This window comes from Copidosoma floridanum, unplaced genomic scaffold (assembly GCF_036245765.1).
Source record: "Copidosoma floridanum isolate Cflo_tuat_1 unplaced genomic scaffold, Cflo_Japanese_pri ptg000001l, whole genome shotgun sequence".
NCBI classification, from domain to species: domain Eukaryota; kingdom Metazoa; phylum Arthropoda; class Insecta; order Hymenoptera; family Encyrtidae; genus Copidosoma; species Copidosoma floridanum.
Window position 1 is genome coordinate 17263514 of NW_028321878.1, and position 26577 is coordinate 17290090.

Below are 26577 nucleotides of genomic sequence, written 5' to 3' on the forward strand. Positions count from 1 at the left end.
CTCAACAGCATAAGTTAGTCAGATCAGCAATTTTACTAAATGGAACAGTCAAAAAAATCATTGCTTTTTTTCTCTTTTTTTTTTATTATAACTTTCATGAAAAATAATACCAACTATTGAATTCATCAATTGCGTCCTTCACAGTATCATCGTTTCACAAAATGTGGGCACGACTCCAATACTTTGTACAACTTTTTGTTTCAAGTAATATCAAAACCAACGAAATCACTACACTGAAGTAACGAACCCCTCGATCTTTTTCCATCCCTCGAAGCGTCATTCAAAATGCTCGCTTAAGCGACCGTAAAAAAACGAGCACAAACCAGTACAAGCAAGAAACGCAAAAGCTCGAGTAAATATGCATCCCATAAATCATCCCCCAACAGAAGTAATCAAATGAATTTCATTTTCCAGCCATTATCCCTCCGTATAGTCCGCAGCCACCCTCTCCGCTCGCACGGCACACAGATCGATATTCATATACCCGCGCCTCGTATAATTGAAATTCCAAGTAAAACTCGTCCATGGGCACGCATGCCCTTTATTCTGCGTAAGCAATAAATAATTACCGATGCGCACTGCAGAGCCGTCCGATAATATTAAAGTTTCAAGACACCGGCCAGCAGGAAAGTAGCAGAGGGGGAAAAAGGGCAAGTCGGTGCAGCGGGCGATAAATCAACGAGCCACTTAGCCAGGGGCTCCGGTAATCGAGTATATAGTCGCAACAGGGGCAAGGTGTATGGCGGGATGTATAGTTGGAGGAAAAGTAAGTGGCGACCGGGCCGGGATCGAGGCAGGCTGTGGCAGTAAAAATCCCGTGGCACCGTGCGTGCGGGTAGCTTGGCTGTATACGGGAGGCCACGGAAATGAAAAAGACGGATGGGGACAGCTCTGGAATTGAATCTCGCGCGATTCATCTTGAACTGGCTGGGGTTTGTACTTTGGCGCCCGTGCTTTTTTGGGGGCCTCTCGCGCGCGCGTCACGCTTTCGATGGCCGGCCGAGCGAGTGCTCTGCAAATTCAAGCTTCGGATGATAATCGAGAGGCCTGGCTCTCTTTACTTCTTTTTTTTCTCCTTTATCAGTCTCGATGAGCTCGTTACGCTGAGTAGGCCATTCAGCTCAATGAGATAGCAAATATCGCGGGCCTTTGACGAGCGAGAGGAATGATGCCGTCCTCTTTCGTTCTCCTCCACTCGAGCAACTGTGTTTCATTGGCTTGTTACCCTTCGCGAAAGAATCGATTTTTCTCGTAACGGAGGATGATTTTTTTTTTTTTTTTGTGAACATAATACCAATAACTTATCCACGTGGGATGGCGTGCTTGCGTGAATGTTTCGTAAGAAAAATACATTATCCTGAACGAAAAGCACGCGTGTAAAAACTAGAAAACAGAGAAGGGCAAGGGTATGTTAAAATGTAAAAGAGCCCCATCACATCGGATGAATTGGATTTTGTTCGTGCAATGACTGTCAAAGGACTTAATTGGAGGAATTTGCGAATCGAGAAATCGAGTGGCACTTGTGCGTTTTTTTATTTACCAAAGTGGACTTGCATTGGTTTGTCTGTTCATATAGAGCCGGAGACGATGATAACGGGAGAGGACGACTACTACGTCAATAAGGGCAGTACCATAAATCTTACCTGTATCGTCAGGTACGCACCAGAGCCACCACCTAAGATGACCTGGACGCACAATGACGAGGTTAGTGTCTTTTTTTGGGTGGTGCTGCAAGCGTTTACCTAGTATAAATGGTTGATTAGACCAGTAGTATGAATTTTTCGGGAACTTGAGCTTAGTTGGGAATCGTAAATCATGAATTTTAAGGCTTAACGCCAAAATTGGTTCCGGGAACGCATGTTGAATTTTTAGGGCGTATGAAATTTTTACTGTGCCTGGGGTTGGGGTGAATTTATAAAAGATCTTTTATTTGAGTTTTTTTTTTTAACCTTAGAATATTATTTTTATGCTCAATGAAGTTTATCAGTTCTCATGAGATGATTGGTTTTAATGTTTTGGACTGGATTGAGTTTTTAGAGGACTCCATGAATCTAATATTTTTTGCGGGTTTAATATTGATTTCAGTGACAAATTCTGTTGTAAGTTACAAGAGAATTATTAGTTCTTATTCTAACATATTGTAAATTTAATTATCTTAACATTGTTTATTCTTACACTTTTAAAAATTGAGAAACCAGAACAATATGCAGTAAGTGTATAGTAAAAAAATTTTAAAGAATAAAGTTAAAATATATCACACCAACTATACGTTGCTGAAAATTATGATTTGTAAAAATGATACATTTAAGAACTATCCTTAGTACTATTGGTAAGTACCTCGTAATTTCACGTTGAATAATCTGTGAAAGAAAGGATTTCAAGATTAATTGATGCAATTGATTCTTTTTCTCGTTACTGAAATGAATGAATAAAAAAATCTTTAAAGACAAATTAATATTACACACGAGAAACTCTTTGTTCAATATCAGATATTTTATTACAATTTCAATGATTTCACGAGAACTAATGAAATTCCAATTCAATCAATTTTTTAATACCGTATTTTTGACTGATACAATTCATAACACAGATTTTTTATGCTTTACAACAAAGAGGAAAAATTTTAATTTCGTAAATTCACTCCACCGTATCAAATAAATTATAAAAACTGAGCTAAAATAACATTTGAATTCATACGTTTTTATTTTTTCCACTATTTTACTGTAAAATAAAAATAACCAAACCCTGAAAGCTCGGGGAATTTAAAAATATCCCACTTCACCAGATGCGTGAAAATAAATCTCCTGCCCGCAAATTATTCCATCTGGTTGGTACACCCGTCAGTCGGTCAACTGTTAAAGAAACGGAGAAAAACTCAATAAACACAAAAAAATTACCAACGCTCTCAGAAAACAATCACACCAGTTTTGCCTGTTTTTTTTATAATCAAACCACGTCCTTCATAAAACAGCCCACGAGCGCATATTCGCATCAATTTTTTTGCCTGCCCGCCTCACGCGTCGCATGCAACGCGTCTTTCTTTCAGCTTGATTGAAAATGTCATGGCTGCGAAAATGGATTTCTCGTAATATGTTTTATTTTCTCGTATATGTTTTTGAAGATATTTTTCAAATGTAGTTTGAATTTGTGTTTTATTAAATATCTGTATTGAATATTGAACTGTTATCACAGACCCACAATTTTTTGGTTAAAAAATCCGTCCGAAACTATTTCCAATGCAATATTGAGTAAATTTTTTAATCTCTCATACAAGTGCAAAATATTTTAGATATTATGAACGAATAACATGAAATGAAACATTTAAATATTATTTTTAATATTTTTACTCTTTATTTTTTTTAAATTATGTTTTGTTTTAGATTGTAACTAATTGTTTTCCCTGGAAAAAATGCTTTTTAAGCTGTGTGTTACAAGTAGCAATGAGAAAAAATTTTTTCTAGCACAAATAATTTATTGCACTAGCGTAGTAAAAAATTATATTTAAAAAAAATTAAACGAGTATCCGTACCCAAGTCGTAGGCTTAAAAACTACTTTACTACTATAACAGATGGAAAATCATTGCAATCGAGAATCCCCTTAGTTTAACATAAACATGAATGCAAACATATGCCCTCGATCATCGTTTTGGAGTCTCCCTTTTCAAGTCACGTGATTCCAACTGTAATTGGATAAGAGAAATTTGATAATAACGCATAGCGCCGCACACTAGTGCAGTAGTATCGAGCAACATCACACGAGCTCTGGGGCCTTTGAGATTGAAATTAATTCATTGACATCCCTTCCGTATGGAGTCAATTAGCTGCTTTACCAGCTCCATTTCCAATCTTGTTTGCTCTGCTTGCCGTGAAAATTGTACACCCCATGTATCAAGCAGAGCTAGGTATTTATATATATATATACGTTTCACGTACTCATACACACGGGTTTTGTGTTCGGGTGTCAAGCAGGAAATCAATTTCGACTCGCCGCGGGGAGGCATCAGTTTGGTGACGGAAAAAGGCCCCGAGACGACGAGCCGATTGATGATACAGCGCGCGAGCAAACGCGATTCTGGCACCTACACCTGCAAGCCCAGCAACGCAGACGCCAGGAGTATCAAAGTTCACGTCGTCAACGGTGAGTTGATTTTTTTTTTTCTCTTTTTTTTCTTCATTCCCTTTGAGAAGCCGGTCGAGGATTGTTGTGCTTGAACAAGAACCAAGTCGATCTCAGATGGAAGTGGGTCGAGTCTTGTTACCCACAGGGGCTATTATGCAAACGCTGACAAGTGCAGTTTGAGGATTTTTTCAGAAATATTGTTACGGCAGAAAGAATTGAGATGCTCCAAGGGTAACTTTGACCAGATTTTTAAGGGTATCCATAGTTTCTTAATTGGGCTACTAATAACTTTGCGGGGATTCCTACAATCCTCAAGAGTTGGAGATACATTTTGACTAAAAGGAGTAGTCATTCGCATACCTATATATATATACATAGACGAGCTCGGATCGTACGACACACACCATGCATCACGGAAAATTCCTTGACAAGGAAAGCGGGAGCAGTCGGGCTAAATAACATCTTCTGCCGGGAAATTTTCGCAGATATAAGCCAAAGCTTGAGACTCCATCCTTCCGGGAGCGGGAAGAAGCTCTCAGGATCCCATAGTACGGGGGGGCTATGATGCACGACGCGCGATTTGTCTGCGTCGGGCTCGACTGGAGGTCATCCACGAGCGCGGGAGCTTTTTACGCAATTTTTCAATCTGTCTCTCCTTCCAAATCTATTATCCCCACCCCCACCCCCACTTTTTTCTCGTCACGAGCGCGTCGTCACACTTTGCACTTACAGTTTGATTCCCTTTATTTTCAACTGAGCTTGTCTACAGATCTCCTTCCAGTGTCCTGCCTCTCGAGGAGTGTGCTTCCGCCGACTTGCTGGCTTCCCCGTTTTCTTCTGCCTCTCGCGATGGTACTTTCGCTCTGGGGATGATAAAAATGTACTCTCTCTCGCGATCTGGCCCGGAAGGGTCGTATACAAATCGAAAAACACCACCTCCCGGGGAGCGTGGAGGATGTAATTAGGTTTCTTGGCTTTTATTATTAGGTGCATACACGTACGGCTTTTAGGTTTATGGAGCAAAAGGAGCTTTGTCTCCCCCCCCCCCTTTGAACTTTACACGGTCGTCGAGTGCTTTTTAATTTCACGAAACACTATAGTTGTTTTTGCGCAGATTAAAACATTTATATATTCAGTCTGAACTCGTTTTTTTTTTCTCATAAAATTTTCATGCCATAGGTAGCGGTGAATGCATTAAAACAAGCACAATGCTTTTGTGCTCGAACGAGAGGGCTCCAAAATTATAAAGTACGTTGACCCAGATATCCGCGCCTAGTATGCACACGCGTTCAAACGCGCATCTGGGAAAACATGTTTTTCAGGCGCTAGTGCTCGTCCACTCTTGTACCCATACGTGTACAAATGTATGTGCGCGTACTTGGTCAAAAGTTTTTTTTTTTTTTTTTTTTTTTTTCTAATCCCTCTGCATCAGCTAACACGTACAGCTCTTACGTGCATTCTCGCCGTACTTGTAGCTCTACGATATAATTTTAATGAAAAGGAAAATTTTTTTTTTTCAGAAATCTTTCGATTAATAAAAATGACGATCATGCGTCAAACATATACTTCATTATTCATAATTACTGACGCATTATCAAAATTGTTGTGTTCGCAGATGAGCATCCGGCGGCAATGCATCACGGCGACGGCAGCACATCTTACGCGAGAACACTGTCGTTGCCGCTGTTAATTCTAGTGAGCGCAAACTTGATGTTTGTATGAAGCCAATGAGTTTAGCCATTGCGTGTGAAAGGACGCAGCGCGTAAAATATACGTATAAAATATAAGTGTGTGCATGCGAGTGGCGAAGCGATTACGTACGTATGGATATATATTATATATATGAATGCGGCAATGATGAAATGAGTGTTTCTTCGTGCAAGGTACAACTACTTTACGGGCACAGGGAGGATAAGATGCATCGAAAGACGTGGTTTGGCTGAACAATTGTCATGGAAGATGGTTGTAACAGCTAGAAAAGTTTTCAATCGTATGATTTCAGTTTACGGTGGTATGAGTGTATTTGTATTAACTTATACTCCAGGACGCAAAGTGCAAAAAAGGACCTCTGTTTTATTGTCAACTTTCATGGTTACACCAGAAACTGGAATTGTCAAAGTAAAACCACGATGAATAACTCGTCCGTTGGAATTTTATCAAAAAGTCTAGATTTTTTACAGCTACTGTCTATACACCAATGACTGTTTATGGTACGAATGCCGTATGGGTAAAACAACTGACTATTCCATATTTTCAGAGCTGGATTAGTATGAGTTATCAAAAAAATCGAAGGCACGAAATTAATAAAAAATGCATCAAGAACTGAAAAATTTTAGTTAACAATGTTGAATGAGCTGTCTTTCACTGTGTATGTTTTCACGTGATGTTGTTAATTTATTTAATTAATTTTTAACTCCTGTTTTATTGGTGACAGTAATATTTTACGAAATATCTTCCACCTGTGAATTTTACTTCAATAATACCAAATACGACGAAATCGAATGAATTTCATTTTAATTCAAAGTTATTTATTTAAATTATCTTAATTGAAAAAAAAAGAATATGAATGTTAAGTAAGTTTTATCACTTTAGTACAACATGTTAATGGAAAGTCTTATCCTCTACGTGCGAAATCGATCGAACGAGATCGTTTATAACTCACGTCCGTAATTAAAAATTTTTTTTTCATGATATTAAGCACTGCTAAATAAGTGGTAAGATCTTAGTATTTTGTTATTGAAAATGAAAATAAAAAAAACTTATTGGTGCGGTACAGGAAGATTTTCAGACTCAAGGAATTTGTAAATAAATTAATTGTATGTACATATCAATAAAACGATTGTCTTTGAATATCAATGAGTATTTGTTTCTTTTATCATACATACATCTTATGATATTTGTTTTGTTCATTTATTGACCGATAATTCTCAATACATTTGTGTAATCCAACTAATCAAACAATACTTTTTATTTATTTCATTGTCTCCTTAAAATTTCTTTAGTTATTTTGATCACCAAAAAATAACCTCTTAGATTTTTTATTTGCGATTTCTTTAGTTTTAAACATTTGATTTACGTTAAAAAGATAATTTTTTTTATTTAACAACTTAATTATGAAAGTAAAATTATAATGTAATTGAATGTTTTGATTTAACCATGGATACACCGGTCAATTTCGAAGTAAGCCAAGGACTTCCGTCATCGTTGGAGCAAAAATATTTTGCCACAAAGGTCAGTATCAATCCCACTGTTTGAGGTGTATATTTCACGACTGAGAAAATTTGTTAAATTCATTTTTTATTTATGTTTAATCACTTATCAAACTTGTTCAGTAATATTCTGATTGAGTTAACTAAAGGTAAAAGTAACATTTTTTATTGGCAGCATCAAGAAACTATTGTATAAAATTTCATCGGAATGAAACACGATACATGCTAAAGTGATTAATTGTTATTTGCGATAATCCCAAAATTTATCACAAAATTACCATTACACACGATTCAAATTTTCAATTCCGTATGCAAATAATTTACATGATTAAAAATTTTCGATCTCCAAATTTCAAACCCAAACAATTTTATGTCTTCTGAGTGTTATTTTCTGAATCCTTAACCATTTCATCTCGAATCTCGTCCACTTTCATCTTGACTGCTCCCAAACTTCGTGGTCGACGTCACATTCAAGCAACTGACGAAATCTGCTGTCTTCGGCTCCCTACTAGTCGGAGGTGCAGTCCAGGCTCGATACGGTTTGGCTGACCACTGGTTGGAAGCTCCACACTTTTTTCGCATCGCAGCGGAGGCCTCGTGCAGTGTCATCGACTTACCGAAGGCGAAGAGACAAGGTCCGAGGTACGGCTGGCTTTCCGGTATGCTCTGGTGGTAAGCGAGCTCAAAGCCACCCGTATCGGCGTTGGGGTTTATTGGATAATCCATCACCACTGCAAGTCAAGCGGGCAAATACAAATACGGGTTGAGAGTGGAGTGCTTTTTTTTTTTTTTTTTTTTCTGTCGAAAATAACGACAGTGGACGATGCTGTGGTGTGTGGTCGGCTGGTAGCTCGACGGTGGATGCACATGTTTGCTGTTTGATGTTTACAGTTGTGCTTTATAAAAAGACAGAGGAATACTTAATAATGAAATAAGAACGAAGTTATTAATGAAACGAATAAAAAAGAGCCAAAGTAAAATTTCACGAGTGTATAAAAATGTTTGTCAAAAAACAAATAGCCCTGAATAAAAACATACAAAAAGTAGCACAAAAATACCAGGACTATGGCAGATACTTATAAACATGAAAGTCTTTTAGAGGGATACAAAAGAAAAATTGTAGAAAAATGACTAACATAACTATTTAATGACAAGTAAATAAAACCTTTAAGACGACGGTGTCAAAATATAGAAACGTGATGAGAAGAGCCAAAAAAAAGCAATAGAATTATTTGTTTATTCGCAATAAACTTGTAATAAAAAATTTCTCCAAAGACAAAATAATAAATAATTTACTGTAAATTCAATATACATAATTACGGTGGAATTGTTTGTGAGATAAGAAATAAGCAAACGGATCGAGCTGAAAACGTTCAGGGTTATGTTTTCATTCGAGGATGAGAGGGTCAGACGACATACAAACTGCAGAGGAGACTGCATTGGTTCTGTAGAGGGATGGATAAAAATAGATCTAGGTCGGCATTTGCTTTCAACTACTGTGTACTATATTTTTTTTCAACATAATCGTTGTTTGAAGCTGATAAAATACTCTCGCATTTTGCTTTCCGGTTGAAATAATGAACAAATTTTAATAACTCACATTGTCGACATATGTACTTATTTTTAAAAAATTTTGATCCTCCGTTAATAAGTCATATCTGATACGTTATTTTCGAAAGGAGCTAATGCTGCCCTAATTTATTTATAATTAAAAAATTACTAACCATGGTTAAAGCGTCTATTGTTCTAAAAAAAAAGACACTTACCCACCAAAAGTCAAATACTTATGTGAAGAAATAACGAAATAAGGAAAAAAAACATCCAGAAATAGAAACACAATAAATAGTAAACCACTACAATTTTTTTTAACGTTATATTTCTATTATAAAACAAAGGATTCAGCGTAAAAAAGACAGATAGTAGGTAAGTATGAGGTACACAAAAATAAAGTTTTAGGACTGTGAAGTCAATGGTTTAAAAACAGAAATAGGTGAGCATAAAGTAGAGATACAGAGACATGTCGGGACGTGATTAGACAAATGCATGAAGAAACGATTATTCTTATGTATCGCTAGTACATTGTTTTGCAAATACATGAAAAAATTTAATAAATAAATAAAAAAGATACATAGGTCTGTATTGTATAAAGACACTGATATAAAGATAAAACATTTCACCCCTACACGGTGAAAAAAAAAATTGCATAAAGATAAATACGGAATGGCTCATATAAAAAACATTGAAATGCAAAGATATAGAGAGTTACGGACGAAATCGAACAATAGCCAAGGTTGCTTTAAACTTTTTCTAATAAAAATCATAAGGTAATAAGTTCTCCGATCTTCCAACATACTAAATTTTCATAGCTAATTTTCATCGTGCATACATCAAGTAATAAAAACCAAACAATAATTTATCAACTCTGTACGCAGAAGGGTTGGCGCTTGGAGCGCACAAAGGGGCGATATCCTTTGAGGAATAAGTAAAAAAAACCCGAGTTTTAGTTTCACACGGAAACCTGAGCAATATCGTGAAGGGGATCAAAAAGAGCGCAGTGGTTATCGATCTAGGCTACCCCCCCACACACATCGACCGATGCGGCTTACGAGCAAGCCAAAAGCCCATTTCCAGCGAAAGACGAAGAGAGAGGTAGGGAGGAAGGTATATATATAGGTAGGGATAGTGTAGGTCGGACATACGAACCCTTGACCAAGCCGTCAAGCACGCCAGCGTACAAGCGCTGGGTGATCCTCGAGCTGGGCGGGTGCATCCTTGGATTCGTATTTATCTCGATAAGCCAGACGCTGAGGTCCTCCATTACCATGAAATCGGCCCCGTACAGCTCGAAGCTGCACCGCCGCCTGTCCATGAAATCCTGGGCCGCCAGCATCGTCAGCACTATGGCCTGCGACATCTTCGGGTATATCTTGTCCCAGTAGGGCGAGCCACCCTCCTCGTTATCGCACGCCGTTCTGTTCGTGCAGGGGAAAATAACAAAAAAAAAAAGAAAAAGAAGTCGGTGAGTAAGGGGAGGCAAAAAAACACGTCGGGAGCACGGCTTTCACCGGAGCTGGAGGAAAAAGAGGAGAGCGGTGATCTGTCGAGGGCGGAGGGGCTCTTTGTGCTGGCCTCGCTCTTCTGAAGATGCTCATGAAGGCACGTGCTTCGGTCAAGTCCGTGATCTTGTTGAGGACACCTCGTTATGATGGACAACCTTGACCAGAGCCTCTTTTCCCCTACAGTAGCAGGTAAGCAGAATTGCCGGTGTAACCTTTCGGTTTTAGTGCGTGTTAAAGATTTTCCGAGGTACAGGTGAAATCCAAAGGTCACGGGTAAGCTCGCGCCAAACAATTGTACGATCGTTTTACAGAAACGGACAACAAATCAGCTCACTTTGCCGATCACAGAAGCAAAAAAAGGAAAGAAGAAAACGAAAGAATCCGAGTAGGGAAAAACGAAGCGAGAAAGAAATCCAAGAGCTCGGGGGTATGGATGGAATTTCATTCGGGAGGCATGAAAAAATACATGCCGAGCTCGAAACCCTCTTGGAGCAAAAGAGGGAAAAAAGGAGCACAAAGACAGAGTCGGAAGCTGCTGTTGCCACCGTGCATGTATACGTGTACTCTTACCCGAAGGGGTGGAATCGCGTGAGAGGACGGAATTGCATGCGCGATCGCTCGCCCGTGTGTGCACACGTGTGCAGCCGAAATCCACAAATATGCGCACAGCGGTACTTTTCGCTCGAATGCTCGCGCTGAATGTCACACGTATACGTACACGGAGAAGGAGAAATTCCTTGTCAATCGGTACGGATGGAAAATCAAGATCTCTTGGGTGTGCGCAGCCAGCGTTTAGAACCATCTCTTCATGCCGACATAACGGCAAAAAGGGATTGTCATTAGGGAATGCCGGAATCGTTCAGTGCTCGTTTGGAAATTTGCTTGAAAACTTCTTAATCAACTCCCCAGAAAATTTTCCTGAGCTATCGACGGCTGCTTGTTATTTTTCAGAGCCTGGAGAGTCAACGAAGAAAGAAAAGTTAAAATACAGATCTCTCACGGTGCGCATAGTAACGAGGCAAGCGTGAAAACACACAAGTTCCGTAATAGTTGGCGATAAACAGTATCCAGCGTCGATGTTCAAGTTTGCCGGGAGGGGGGCAATCGAAACTATTAAGAAAACTTAATCGGCCAAGTTGGGCGAAGTAGTTCTCGGGGCGCGTACAGGGGGGGGGCAGGTCGATTCCAACGCGCCCGAGTTCCACCATTCCGGAATCAATTATTCGAACTTGGTCGCGTCGGGCGGGCACACACGCGTCCCCCATCCATTTTGGACGCGGAGCTTATAGGAATTGGCAGCTCGGATCGGAGGAGGATCGTATTGTTTGCGGACGTAGCGGTGTGCCAAGTCGAAGGTTGACGTTTCATAAAGGGCCCTTGGCAAGTGCCGCGAGTTGATGGGCTCGGGGGATGTAGGGGAAGAAAGAAAAAAAAAAAAAAAAAAAAAAGAATCGACAAATGAAAGATCCACTTTGGCGAACCAGGAGGGAAAACACGGGGAAGGAGGTTCGGGAGAGCGTGAAATTACTTCAAATATTCGTCGAGCTTGTTGCAGTCCCAGCCGAGATCGCGCACCGTCGGCTCGTCCTCGACGCTACCACCGGAGCGGTTTCGCCGTCTCCTGCGCTCGTAATCGTACCGCTCCTGCACGGCAGTGTTGCACAGATGGACGGCCTCGTGGTAGCTCGTGTAACTGTACCGCCTCGAGCTAAAGCGCAGCAGAGCCTCCCTGAAAGCAAGGCTTGATAATGATGGCCTGCGGGTGGATGGGAAATTCCTCGGGAAGTTGACCTCATCGGTGCGGTAGTTCGAGAGGGGCTTTATGTGTGTGTATGTACATGACCTTTCGGAGAGCTGAGCTTGAAAGATCAATTTTGGGTTGGGAACGGCTATGTGGACGAGTGTTTGGCAATGGTGGGCTTCAATGGCCCCTGGAGTGGATGTTACGTGGCTGTGATAACTTTGACCGACTCTACGAGGTTTTCTCAAGGTTTTGGGAGACAAGCTCGAGGGGGGATTTCGACGGATCGTTATTATTCTTGGATTTTCCGGCTCCCTCGGGCGAGAGATTTTTGATTGGTTATTGATAAGTTGGGGCTTGTATTTACTGAGGGGATGGATGTATTTTTGTGTAGAAATTTCGGCTCGACTCTCTGGTTGTGTTTCAATATTTCGTAAAGTTATACCGCGTTACTGAATTTGAGATGGGATAATTTAGATAAATTTTTAACAACTTGATTCGATGAGACAATAGATGGGTATAGATGTAAATACTCACTTGTACATCCATATGGTCATTGGAAAGGTCGAGGTAACGAGAAACCATTGTCGAATATCAAACTTCGTACCGTAGACCAAAAAGGGGCGCTCTGGGAATCGAGATCGAAAAATTGTGTTTGCCTCGGGAAAATGGCAAGCCAGCCAGCAACGACCAAATCAACAGACAGCACAGACAAACAGCACCGAGCGAAAAAGTCGCTCTATTCCGTGTGTCTGTCCATCTGTATGTCGGTCGGTTGGCTCCCTCTTAATAATCTTTACCAATATACTTCTGGACGACGTAGTAGTCGCGAGGTTTGCTCTCCACTTTCCGCAAAATTGTTTTCAGCTCGTGGGTCATGAAAATACCGGAGCCGCAGCAGAGGTTGCTCGGCTTCACGATCCAAATGTTGCGCTCGCCATTTAAATCAAACTGCGGGTCAAGCTTTTTCAGCTTTTCCAACGCTGACTGGGCTGCTTGGTAACAGACCTGTCGAAAAATACGTGCTACAGCATCATTAAAAGTGAATTTTGATTTTTCTTTTTTGTTTTTTTTTTTTTTTACATATTTTGCGTTGAATGCTACTGTAGAAAATGTACCAAGTTTCTTATCTTTTTGAGAGTTTTAGTAAACTTGTAAGTAAAAAATTATCTAGTACATGTTGAAGAAGATCAAACATTTTTAAACAAGACAATACCAAATGCAAAATTAAGTGCTATGTGCAGAGATAAATCTGCTACCACTGAATAATAAGCTTACTCTTATAAAAATTTTAGATAAATACATGTATATACAAGTAATTAGCTGCTCTAAGAAAAAAAAGATACATACAAGGAATGAGCTACTTTTGGGTACAGATAAAAAAAAACCTAAGTGTTATTTGTTAATCTCTTGTTTCCTTTTTATTACAAAAACAGCCGATCTTAGGATTAAAAGAATAATTTTTAGTATATTTGTTAATTATTGAGCTATACATGTATTATATTACTGACCAAAGAGAATCATACATACAAGTATGTTAGTTACTTAAAAAGATACATAAATATACAGAAAATTACAGACGAAGACACGTATATGGATATAGAAGAGATGAAACATTTTTGAGCTAAAAACTGTTATTATTCGTTAAATGATTGATTGATTGATTGATTGAGTAACTGATTAATCGACTGATTGATTGGTTGTGACTTTTTAAGCAGAAAATTAATATTTAGTTGAGTTTTTACGAATGGATGACTGGAGGTTTTGATAAATAAGGAAAAAATTCTGTATAATTTAGTAAATAAAATAGGACTTAGTATCAAAGGCTCATGCAAAGGGGCTTTTTCATAATAGTCACAATTTTTGAAAGCACGAAAAGGATTTACTTAACATGTACGTCTGTATTATGCTACAGGTCCCAACTGACCAATTATACTTTTTTCCGTAAGAAGTATGTTAAAATATTGCGACAATGTGGACTCATCTTTGAGATAACTTATTAAAATTTTGGGGCTGCTACTAACAGAAAATTCCACTACAAGAAAAAAAATCTGAGTTGAATGTCAATTTCCAAAATTAATGTTCCTCAACAAATGTTTTCAATGCCAAAATGGAAAGCACATATTTCACGTCGTAAAAGAGAGCTTTAAGATATTTGTTCCATTTTAAAACACCCCTCGCCACCCCTCGCTCACGAGGGCCTCGGTTTCACCAACCCAAACATTAAACATCATGAAACAGCGATTTTTCCCACATTCTTGATATTTCTTTACAAACGTCTCGTAAAAAAAGTCATCCTCTTAGCACCACCTCTCCAACCCCAAGGAATTGCCTCGTCACAGCCATTCACCCCACCACTTTGCACAAACCCATCATCATAAAATAAAAGTTTCCAGTACTTTTTAAATGAATCAGCGTTTCTTTGCTCGAGATCAGCGGAAAGAAAAAAAAAAAAACATGAAAAAGAGAAGGAAGAAAGATAGCGCGAGCAAGAAACCGGGTGCTCGAGCGAGCCCTATGAATAAGTGAAGAGCCTTCTCCCCCTCCTCTAACAGCCAGCCAACAAAACTCTCCTTATAATCTTCTCTTCCAACTCGCGCTCGTTGTTCTCCATCCCCGCGCGCTTTCCTTTCGTTCCCAGGGAAATAAATGAATAACGGATCGACGCGAGAATCAAGAGCACCAGGCGAGCCGCGCAAAACATTGACACAGACCTGGATCCGGTACAGGCTAATGCGAAAAAGTACAGCCATACTAATCTCCCCGATGCTGCCGCGCTCGATGTGCGTCGGTGGACAACCGCAGCAGTGGCACATTATCATAATCACGGGGTGCCCTTTGCTCCGCGCTCGCTTTGAATAAAACAACAATCGCTGGAGCTCGCGCGATAAATCATTCGAGCCGGGGGGAGTGGGAAAATTCTCCGACAAATGTAGGTTCCCCCCCCCTCCCCCCAATTCGAGTGTGTCCTCTTCCCTCGGATGCTCCATCCATAAATGCATGCGTGTGGAGGCTGAAGAGTTCCGCTTGAACGGAAAATAGATACGCGTATAGATGCGGGGAGGTTTTTTTTTTTTACAAGAGGGTGGAAGAAAATCGGGGGTGGGGACGTATGAATTCGCGATTCGACTTGGCTACTTTGGGTTCTTGCCGTTCGAGGGGTCGGGGGAGGAGATTTTGATTAATGTTCCGTTTGACCTGCTTGTGGAGCGCGGCGGCGATCGTGCTACGCCTAGTTCCATTGTGCGAACCAACGGCGGAGTGAAGGTTTGGTAATTGTTATTGATTAGTGGATTCGAGAACACGAGTGGCTTTTGTAATATCTAGATGTGGAGGTCTCAAGTATAGAACGTGGGTTGCTGATGACTTTAGTTACTTGAAAAAGTTTTTTTTTCTCTTTTTTCTTGTCGAATGAAACCAACGAGCTGCTTTATACGCTTATTGCTATCTTTATGCTATTTGTAAGGTCGTTATTTAATTTTTCTTTGCAACTAGCTCCCTAATAATAATATATTCATACTAAAATTTTAATTTTTTTTATTATCAACACATATATTTATCACGAATGTTAACCAACCCATCAGTTTCATCTTATAGATTTTCTAAATTTTTATGTATATTATATCCAGTCAAAAGAAATATCAACTTTATAAGGATGTTAAAATACCTTAAAAATGATAACTATCACATAAAAAACGCTCTTTTATTTGAAAACATTTTATCAGACTCATGTTAGATATGCTAACTTGTGGTTACAGCAGGTTCTGACTAATATGACTGATACACTCATAAAACTCATCCCGCACTACTGGTTCTGCTATTGCGGATGTGCGTGTAGTACGTTTACTTGGTTAACCCTAGTTAGCTAAGTCACTCTGTTTGCTGGATGCGGAGATTAGTAACAGATCTGTTAACGTACATTCACTTTCTGACTTGCAGAATCTTATTTAATTCTGATGCAACAAAGGTTAACATGCTGATGCTTTAGACTATATTCAAAACATTACCTGTTTACAATAACTTGGATTATACCTGTACTTATAAAGTTACCTATATTTATAAAGTCTCGTACTATTTCTGATATTAATATGAAAAAATATTGATGATTGTCAATAATATCTCTCACTGTATGGTAACTGCTCGCATCCCCTTGTCCTTCAATAAAACTGAAATGTTGTTTATTGAAGTAAGTAGCAATTACAAAATAAATAATGGACCTGATAAAAAAAAGTGATGTATCAGCCAATTATACTGTATAAAGCAAAAAAAAAATTTCCTACGGTTACATGTATCATGAAAAGTAAGATAAAGCAACAGAATTGATACATCCTCGCAATTTACGTCCACGACTCCGATCATCCCGACGTACCCCGTGCTTCGACAACGACCCTATCAATTTTTCCCCATCAGAATCCAAGCTTATCCCGCTGATCTATTATGTCAGCAGAGAACAATACGTGAAGAAAAGGGAAAAAAAAACGAGAGACCACTTGTTCCATCGCCCTCGTACCTCGAGACGTTCCAGCTGCTCTGCCCTGGGCAAATTCGCCAATCCGTCGGGCTTGTACAGCAATCGTTCACAATCTTCGACAAATAATCGCCACTTCTCCTCCTCCTCCTCTGCCCCATCCTCCTCCTCCCTCGTCGGGCCGTTCTCGTCAATGTCCTCGTGTTCCAGCTCGGCTATCTGCTCCTCGCAACACTTTACAGCGAACTCGACTCGGTCCAGGCTGATCGGCGCCTCCTCGCTCGCCTCCTGCGACCCCTCGATTTCCGACGGCTTTTCCGATCGCTGCTTTGACAAATTCAATGAGATAAGGAGTGACGAGTCTGGGGAGAGCTGTCCTTTCGAGATCTGTTTTTTCTTTCTTTCTTTTTTTTTTTCATCAAAAGAGGTATTTATGCGCGTTTTTCATACGAAATCTCATTTTACAGGGTCTTCTATCCCAGTAGATGGATGGGTTTTGCGAATACTTATTTTTGAGTGATTTAAAAATCATCACTACTGTGATGCATAAATACTCATTTTGATGCGCAGATGTGTTACGAAAGGACACTTTTGTTGGGTAGAAAAAATATTTCGATTCATTTCATGTATAAAAATATAAATGCTTTTTGTAATGTCTTTAAAAATATTGCATAGGAAGTACTATATTTTGATAAATTAATAAACTATTTAAATGATTGTTTATTTTTTAGATAGTAGCCTTTCTAAAAAAAAATAATTTCAGATAAAAAATAAGTTTTTAAAATCCAAACAAACGTTGTATAAGTATATTTCAGTAACATTCAAGATATATACTCTGCTTTTTACTTTTTGTAAACCCTTGCGTACCGATTAGGTTGTTACGGGTTTGCCAAGTATATTATGTTACCATCTGAATGACAAGTAAAAACCTTTAATTATTTAAGAGTAATTTAACAATCATTCAAACACTTAAAAATGTTTTTATTTCACATGTATGAAATAGCGCGTAAGAAATGATAAAGTAATTTTTAATAACAAAATTAGTAGATACCTTTCGGTACGAGTTATAGTTTTTCTTTGAATTGTTTAAAAACACTGTTAAATTTAGTTCATGAAATTCTTTTAACGTTTGTTAAGCGTTGTGTACTGCTAGGGAAAAAATCACATGTCTCGTGGTATATTAGTCTTCATTTTTTAAATATCGTAGAATTTCAGTCATTAACGGAGCAAATCGAATTAAAGTACCAAAGAGCAACGCGAATACGAATACTAAATTGATTTAAACCGGAGGAACCGAGCAAGTAAAAACAAAAAGAGTTGTTTTTTCCAACACATATTATGGGCACTCTTAATTGAGAAAAAAGGTTGAAAAAATTAAAGTAGAACATGAGAAGCGCAATGGAGAGAAGAAATCACCTCCTCGATGTCGTTCCTCACGCGCTCGACGAACCACCTGAGCAGAGCAACGGCCGCGCAACGCCGGAAGTCCCGACTGAGGGCCGCGAGCTCGCGGCTCGGGTTGTAGCTGCGGGGGAAGAGCACGTCCGCGACGTCCGTCTCGTGGAGCCAGTGCGCCTCTTGCAGTATATGGGCCATGCCTAGCTGTGTTGTAACGAGGGGGTTGCAAGGGAGGACTTTTAGAGAAGCTCGGCACAGCTTGAGGGAGAAACGCACGTGGGAACGTAGCGTGTACGTGAGAATGGCCTCGAGTGACTGTTATTTTTAACCCGTGCGTATGTGCCGCGGGAGGATACGTGTATCGGGTTTAAACGCCGTTTGGTTTTTTTTTTTTTTTTTTTGTGTGGCTAACGGTCCAAAAGTATCGTTGCGATCTCTTTTCTTTCTACCCTTCTGTCCTATAAGGTTAATTTAGAACAAGTTAGTTTTATGGTTATCGAGGTATCGGTGGAACGTAAAATTTCATTTTCTCTCTTTGGTCGACCATCTAAGATTGTTTTATTTTGAAGGATGAAAAACAAAATTTATGTCTCTCTGTTTTATACAATTTGTAGTTTTTCCATACGTCCGTGTATTAAGAATATATGTTTTTGTGTGTTCAGAATCACTACCATAGCCGTGAAATAAACACTCGTTCTTGAATAATTTTAAGCAGTGATAGTGTTTTTGAAGATTTAAAATTGATTCTCATAAATAAAATGATCATTGGTGTTAAATTACAACCTATATTTGTCCTACCTTGGAGGTGTAGAGGCCGGGCTTCTGGAATCTGTTGAGCAGCACGTTGCCGGCAATGTTTCGATCCCACTCGATGAAATCGTTGCGGCAGTCCCAGATAAAGTCGGGCTGCACGTGGCGAAGCAACCCAAAGACCAACGCGCGCTCGTTCGGTGAGCCGTCCGGCAGGCGCAGGTCACCCAGTGACCTAGACTCCAGGGTTGTTGTGCTGTCTGGCATTAGTCATAGAAGGGCCGTTTTATGTCTTTGGTGGTCATTTTTTCTTATTGATTTTTTAACTTTTGGAGTTTAAATCAAGTTGAGGTAAAAGTGGCTCAAATATCAATTTACGCAATACCTGGTTTTATGATATATTTTACATGAAAAAATTTGCCATTTTTAAGAAACAAATTTGAGACAATTTTTTTCTGGTGATCTTGAAAGAAAAAACATAATGGAACAACAAGTTTCGAGATAGAAAAAAAAGAAATCATAATGTTAATGAACCCTTTGGTACAACTTCGTTGCATACACGTATATGAAACACGAAAAAAAAATTTAACACATTCTTTGAACAAGAAAGTCCTTGGAAGTTAGTTATGAGTCATAAAGCTTTGATTGTACTTCAACCACGCATTGTCATGGTATCACAAATACGTACCGAAAAACAGAATCAGTACAGTCTCGTGGTCTAAACTTAACAACCACAAGTTTTACAGTCATTGATCTAAAAATTTGTCTTCTCTGTTATTCCAAGACTAAAATTTTTTTTCCAATTTACCCTCACAGATTACTTTTTTTTAAATTCTAGTGATTTGGATGAAAGTTTTTAAGATTAAAATAAGAAGCTGACGTCGTAGGGCTTAAGTACTTTAATACTCTTAGTAAGCTGCTCTAAAAAATTTTTAGTTACATACATCACAAGATTGTCAAGATTTTCTTTTTCATTGAACCTACGATATAATGACGATTTTGTATAAATTTCGTGCAATGAAAGTTCTAGTTCATCTCTAATTCTGTGTTAACTGAAATAATTTTTTTAATTAATTTCCTTTTTTTACATATATAATTATTCTTATAAGACTTATACTCAGAGATATTGTTAAATGACACTATAAAATTCGCAAATCCCAAACTAATTTATCGGAAAATTCAGCCTTTTCTTTTACCGTATCTATACACCCTAGTCTAGTCTTTGTATAAATTATTTTTTGAAACACACTCAAGTCCCACTAATTTGACTGAAAAATTAACTTTCGATGACAAAAATATTCTAAACGCTTTTACACTCGACACGTAATCAACTCCAAATTCCAAGGGTGTCCCAATAAATTACACCCCTTTAACTAATTTGGTAAACAACAGCGCAAAAATAAAACTTTTAGCTTGAACTCGATTATTAATAAAGCGTATAACGAGCAACCCAATGAAATCCCCTTTACGCTGCAAAAACAAAAATACAAGCTACATTAAATACCATTCGTGAAACTCGTTTTAAACTTATAAATTTTAAATTGCTCCAGTTTGCATGATAAGCATACCCAGAGTTCAAGCGCGTCTATACGTATTTCAACAAACTTAATAAGACCAGTCAAAGAAAGTGTTCGCACACACGATCCGTATATACAACTACTTGATGAAAGGCCTGAAAAAACCTTGATTAAATATTTCACTCGTTCATCCACTCCAAGTGTACACCCCATATGGAGATGAAACGATAGCCACGCAATAACCTTTCGTAAAAGCTAGAGTTTCGCTGACAAATCCCTATCCTGTAATAACCCATGGAAAAGGTGCAAACAAGCCCGTGCGCATACGGACCTCTGAGAAATCTAACTTTCTCCTCAACTCCTTGAAGAGCCACTCCAGGGACTCTTGCTTCCGCAAAAAAAAACCCCACTCTCGACCAAAAATGTCATATTTGCCTGACGGAAAAGAAAAAAAAAAAAAAAAGTATATGCTTGCGAGCACAACACGCGGGTGGTTTCCTTTCACGGCCCCCCTGGAGAATGGGCATAATATGCATGTATGGACTAACCGTAGGGTAGCGATCTCGTCCTGCTCGGCTCGTACTTCTGGACCCAGCCGCGCTCCTCGAGGACCTCCTTCAGCCTCGGCAGTTCGCCCCGTATCAGGAATACCTTGTGCTTCTGATGGTCGGGCAAAAGAAATTTCGCTTGTTAGCTCGTGGTGTGGTTTTTTATTCCATGGTGCTGGACGGCTATTGTTGGGTTGGGCGGGTGGATGCTTGTGTGTGTAATAAAGCGAGCGAGCTCACGTGAGTCAAACGGGAGGGAGGTTTTTGAGATTCGATTTGGCGCTCGGTTGGGTTTACTTTGGGGCTTTGGTCGAGCTAGAGACGAGGTAACCGATGCGCATTGGGTCATGCTCATGTGGCTTCAAAACTACGGGAAATTGAAACCTAATTGGGCATACCCACTTTTTGGGAATAATAACCTTTGTATTTTTTTTTGGGGTGATATGTGAGTTTTAAAGCAGTTGAAAGTAAGAATGCAGGAGCAAACAAATGTGTATTAATTTATTGTGAGGTCTGGAACTTTTTTTTTTATTTCTCACTTTTTCTAGTACTCAACATAGCTATTTTATGAAAGAAAAAAAATTGTATTCCACTTTTCAGAAATAATTTTTAGAGACACAGTTGTGTACAATACGTCTTTAGTAAATCTTAAAATTTAATTTAGAGAGATTACAATGATTTTTCATGTGATTGAGAATTTCTTGAATGTCAGAGTTTGTACACTGATACATTAGCTCTTGTACTATTAGATGAATGATGCATTAAAAATTTTAAAGATCTAAAACGTTTACGTATCGGAAATATTTTAACCAACATTTTAAATGTCATGAGCTTCGAGTTTATCCAATGTTTCAGTAAACATCTATCAGTACTTTGTAATTCGATAACACATGATTTTATTTTTCACATTTTATGAATTGAAAGTTGTTTATTAAAGGTATTATCAAAATATTTTCAATTAGTTTGTAATGACGATTTTGAGGTAGTTAATTATTTTTAATTATCAAAGTTATGGAATACAAATCACGTGGATTGAATTAATCGCACATACAATTAACTTTTGCATTTTTAATTGAATTGTTTAATGAACACAGCTAAAAATTGTTGCATTATTTTTCTAAACAACACTTTTTCATGCAACGAAAAATATGTAATGATAGAAGTGAATGGTTTCCGTAGTTGTTTATGGATAATTTTTCTATTAGATTATTGGCCTTTTTTTAGGTAATTTTGTTGTTGATGAAAAGAAAATTCTTTAAAATTGTTTGATTTTCCAGCATTACCAGAAACACAACTAGTCAAGTCAGACAACAGATCCAAAATTCCCTGCAGCTCGCGACATAATCCAGGATTTCCTACCCCCAAAACAATCCGATTTGCCGCTTGACCATCTACTCACACGCACGGACGCATCGAAAAAAAAAGTACCTTAACGGCCTCGTCGACTATGGTCTTGATTTTCCGGAAACTCTCGCAGAACTGCTCGTCCTCGGCGGCCACGAGCAGCCGTGCCTCGTTGAACTGCGACTCGTCGAGGTATGGGGCAGCATCGGTCTTGAAGTAGCTCGTTTTTATCGAGGACATGGCGCTCGCGAGACTGTAGCGGTAGTCCTGCTCCCTCAACTGCCTCGGAGCTGCGTTGCCACCGCGACTGCAAGGGCTCTCTTTTTTGCTGATGTCCACCGCTGCCCCGACCGCTTGGCTTGCCAATGGGGCACAAGAGACGCTCATTACCGGGGCTTCCGGCGGAATTGGTAACTCGACCGGATTATTGGCCTGCGAACTGCGAATCGGGTGCTTTTATTTCGCGCTTCGGTGGGTCGAACAGTTGAGGGATCCGGGGGTGGAAAATTTCGCGGGCTTTGGACTTTGGTAATTGTTACGCTTTTTGCCCCCACCCCTCCTCTCTCTTTGATTTGCACTGGGTCGAACGTTGAGATGGGCAGATGAAAAGATAAAAACTTTGACCCCGACTTCGTGCGACTGTGGGCTGAACGGGGGTTACGGATAAATTAGACACTAGGGAAATTGTTTTCAACACTTGACATTTCAAAGTGCCCAACTCAGCATATTTTATTAACTCAAAGTACCACTGGATGAGATAATAGAGATGTTTTAAGTCAAATTAGCAAAAGTTTTAAGTATAATTTGGACATGTGATTCATTAAAATATGCAAATCATATGCATTTGTATGTGATTTATGAGGTAATGCTCGCAAAATGGCACCTCGTATCACAAGAGTATATTCATGGAAAAAAGACGCCAATGGTCGGATACTTTGAGATCTTGTGTAAATATTATACTTTATGTAAAAGAACCAACAAAATACACGTTGATCTAAATATCACACTTTTTTTTCCCTAGATTTGATATTTAATTTTTCATACTGTGACAGTATTACTCATTGAACAGAGAAATTATCTCACTTCTGGCCCAATCGTTAGCTTATATAATTTTCAAGTGGTGTCGATTTTTACATTATTTAAAATATATTAATTAATTCCTTTGAAAGCGAAATTGACAAAAGATAGCCATGACCAGCCAACATTTTCCAATTCTCAGCGAAAGAAAGACCCAATGTTTCGTAACGGGGACCAAATGTCGACTCGATAAACGCTGGCCGTTTAGCCTCTGCGCCTCGTTGAAATGCCAACCAGACTTCAGACCAGCGATCTTTCTCCCATTTATATCAGCTCGCGTGGCAAAAAGCACAAAGAGAGAGATGGGGGGGGGGAGAGAACTCGGGAAAAGCTCCCAGCGGCTGCAAGCACACGTAGTCGTTGTTTTGTGCACGCGTGACGTCTCAACTGCAGCGGACCAAGTTTGAAAAGCCAAGCAAGAGCGAGCCACCAGAGTCGTCTTGGTAAGCTACTTTCGGCCAAGGAGGGGAGGGGGGGGGGGTAAAAAGTAAATACCCGTACTTCTGACCGACAGCCGGTGGGTCGTTGGCCTGCTCGTCGGGGCACTTTTTGCCGGGCACCCGCGAGCTCCTAACCTTAGCGCTGTGATTGTACCGCTTCAAGTAGCTCCGGCTGTAGAATTTCGGGGGCTCGGGCTGCTGTGGGAGTCGAGCCCACGTGCCGCGGCCGAGGCCCATTGGGGAGAACTCAGGTCTGGCCTCCCGGCTGGACTTGCCACTGCTTTTTGCCTCTTGCGGGCTCGGTCTCTCCATTTGGCCTAGAATTTGCTGGACTAGGGATTTCTAACTGCTTTGACTAAGCTTATACTGCTACGCAGTTTTTACTTTTTACTTTTTTCTTTTTTTTTTTTTTTTTTGCGTTTTTTAAATATTTTCTTATTTGCAAAATTCGGGGGGTTGCACCGGGTAATTTTAAATGGTTAGGGTGAAAGAGGCTAGGATTCGCGAAAGGTGATCGGAGGCCACAGTACACGCGTTGACTAATGAAGAGATGTTTACTTGTTTTTGTTTTTTTCTTTTTGTATTTATTTTTTTACATACACTCATTAGGAAAACTTAAAAATAATCAGAAATTACATTTTATTGTTATATCAAGATTTAACTTGGCGAATTTTACCTCTACATATTGACGAAGGTACAAATTAACAAAAATCAATGTTGATATTTGAGTCTTGCATTTATTATCAGTGCACACTGCATATGATGGTAATACTAAATATTAGTCGATGCAGCCTCGCATAAATTGTAATAAACAAAGGTAGCAAGTAAATGGATTATATTGTACTTAATAGTTGCGTAACATGAATTTGATAGTTCACGAAAAACTTTTATCTGTATCACGAAAAATTTTAGGTAAAAGTTTCGCAGAATGAGAAAATAAATAGAAAATTTTTTGCTCAGTCGTAATGAAATACATACCATCATTAACTTTTCGTGAATAAAAATTGTATGATACTTGGAATTCAACCAATGGAGAACTTTATATTATGTGGAACACAGTACTCATGGAAAATCATTTATTTTCGCACATTAAACGCGAATTAAACTAAAATTACTTATCAGATCTGGGAAAAAATGACAAGAAAAAAAAAAGCTCACAAAATAGTTTAAGTATGAGAATGTACCAGGTGGATGCTTATGATAGAAGAAAAGTTAAAAAAAACAGACCTAAATACGTGCTGCAGTACGACAGTTCTTTACAAAATTGTCTCTCTAACATTTTTATCAAAAACTGGGATTTAAAACTTTGTAGATGTATTCTCAAGATATACGAATAAACAATGCAATTTACGTAAATCTCCGATTTCAAAAACTTTATCAGATACTTTTTTTAATTGAAGTTTTATTTGTAAGCACGTGCGCCCATCTCACGACTCCCTCGAAAAATTTCATGATCTGCTCGTGATATCCCCTATATAATTTTATTCACAGAAATAAATTAAAATTCTATAGATTTTTTTTGAAAAATTTGGGGAAATTTTACAAGTTAACAATTAATCTGGCTAGGCAGCAAGTTTTACTTTTTTTTATAAAGATTGAACTTTTGGCTACAAGCCTGTCCTAGTATTCCGGTAGCCATTTGTTTTGAAATCAGTATTATAACTAAAAGCCAATGGGAACATTGTAAAGATTTCCATCTTTTTGAAAACAGAAACTTTGATTTACGTGTGGAGTTTGAAGCATATAATGCATACCTAAATTTTTAAGTATTTATAACCTAAAGAAATTCACGAGATTTACGCTGATAGTAATCTTTGTGTATATTTGAGTACATGTAACTGATTTAGATTTAATTCAAACGTGATCGATCCAAATTTATGTGAATTCTAAGTTAAAATGTCCATTTTAATTTTAGCGTGGCTTTCACAATTTATTTTATGAGTAAATAGCTATAAGGGAAGCTGAAGTAGCTATTAAATAGAAAATGAATGGTCGCTATAAACTGCGCCGAAAGAAGGACCTTTCCTCCCACTCTACGAGAAGAAAATTATGTCTCTCAGCGTAAAATTGGTGGAAAATTGTATACAATCCACGGGAGGAAACAAAGAAAATCTCAAATCACATTCTTACCAAATGCCTGTGGTCTAAGACTTTCTATATTTTTTCTCCCTAGATGAGTAATGTACTATTAAAACACTGAAATGTTTTAAAAACAATACCAACAGGTAGAACTTAAGTTTTACTTTGGAAAGCAAACAAGTTCACCCTTGCGCATATTAATTTGGAACTTTTAGTTCAAGCAAAATATTTAGTTAAAGCATCGTTAATGTTGCGAAAATCGAGGAAAAAATGTACGTAAGATCAGAAGTATAGAAGTTGAAGATAAAAGCTTGTGAGTACATCGAATGCAAAAAAAATCGAATTTCTGTTTTACTTGAGAAAGTCATAAATAAAAGTAACAGAAAATAATAAATGGAAGTATCATTTGAATAAATTAACAGCACAAATTAGTTTGAGATGAAAAAACAAGGCTAAAATATATTTGAAATCTCACAAAGCCTTGACAGTGAACAAATTTAAAGCTACCTTATATGTAGTGCCCCTGTAATTGAATAAAAAATTATCTACCATGATGGAACAGTCCCTGAGTTAATAACAGAAACTAAATAACAAAGTATTTAGAAAGTAATCTTGCATTTCGTGGTACAAAAAATATTTAACATGGGGGGGGGGTGAAATGTGGAACTAATGGGATTAAACGAGTATTTTTTTCTGATTAAATAATCAAGAAAAAAAATTATCATATGAAACTATTCTTGATATCTCAACAAACATGTGACAGAGCTATCTCTCTCATTTCAGACAGTTAAAAAGGCACTTTGTAATTATAGTATTTTTTTATTCTG

General features: G+C 38.5%; 2 protein-coding genes across 2 annotated transcripts in view; one reads left to right on the forward strand and one right to left on the reverse strand.

Annotated features, from left to right (window-relative positions):
- The window catches only part of LOC106645580 (defective proboscis extension response 8), a 72901-nt gene extending 67059 nt beyond the window's left edge, over positions 1-5842 (forward strand). Inside the window, exons 4-6 of the mRNA XM_014361469.3 lie at positions 1577-1704; positions 3970-4138; positions 5736-5842. Of these exons, the coding sequence (XP_014216955.3) occupies positions 1577-1704; positions 3970-4138; positions 5736-5842 (404 nt within the window). The remainder of the gene's footprint in view (positions 1-1576; positions 1705-3969; positions 4139-5735) is intronic.
- A 1895-nt stretch (positions 5843-7737) lies between these two features.
- Positions 7738-23983, reverse strand: LOC106645579 (tubulin monoglycylase TTLL3). Its single transcript, XM_089593070.1, is given in 12 exon segments — positions 7738-8060; positions 10033-10282; positions 11907-12117; positions 12667-12757; positions 12930-13154; positions 16471-16561; positions 16640-16921; positions 18014-18199; positions 18794-19001; positions 20807-20922; positions 22239-22593; positions 23733-23983. Coding segments are annotated over 12 exon segments (2589 nt in total).
- Positions 23984-26577: the final 2594 nt, after the last annotated feature.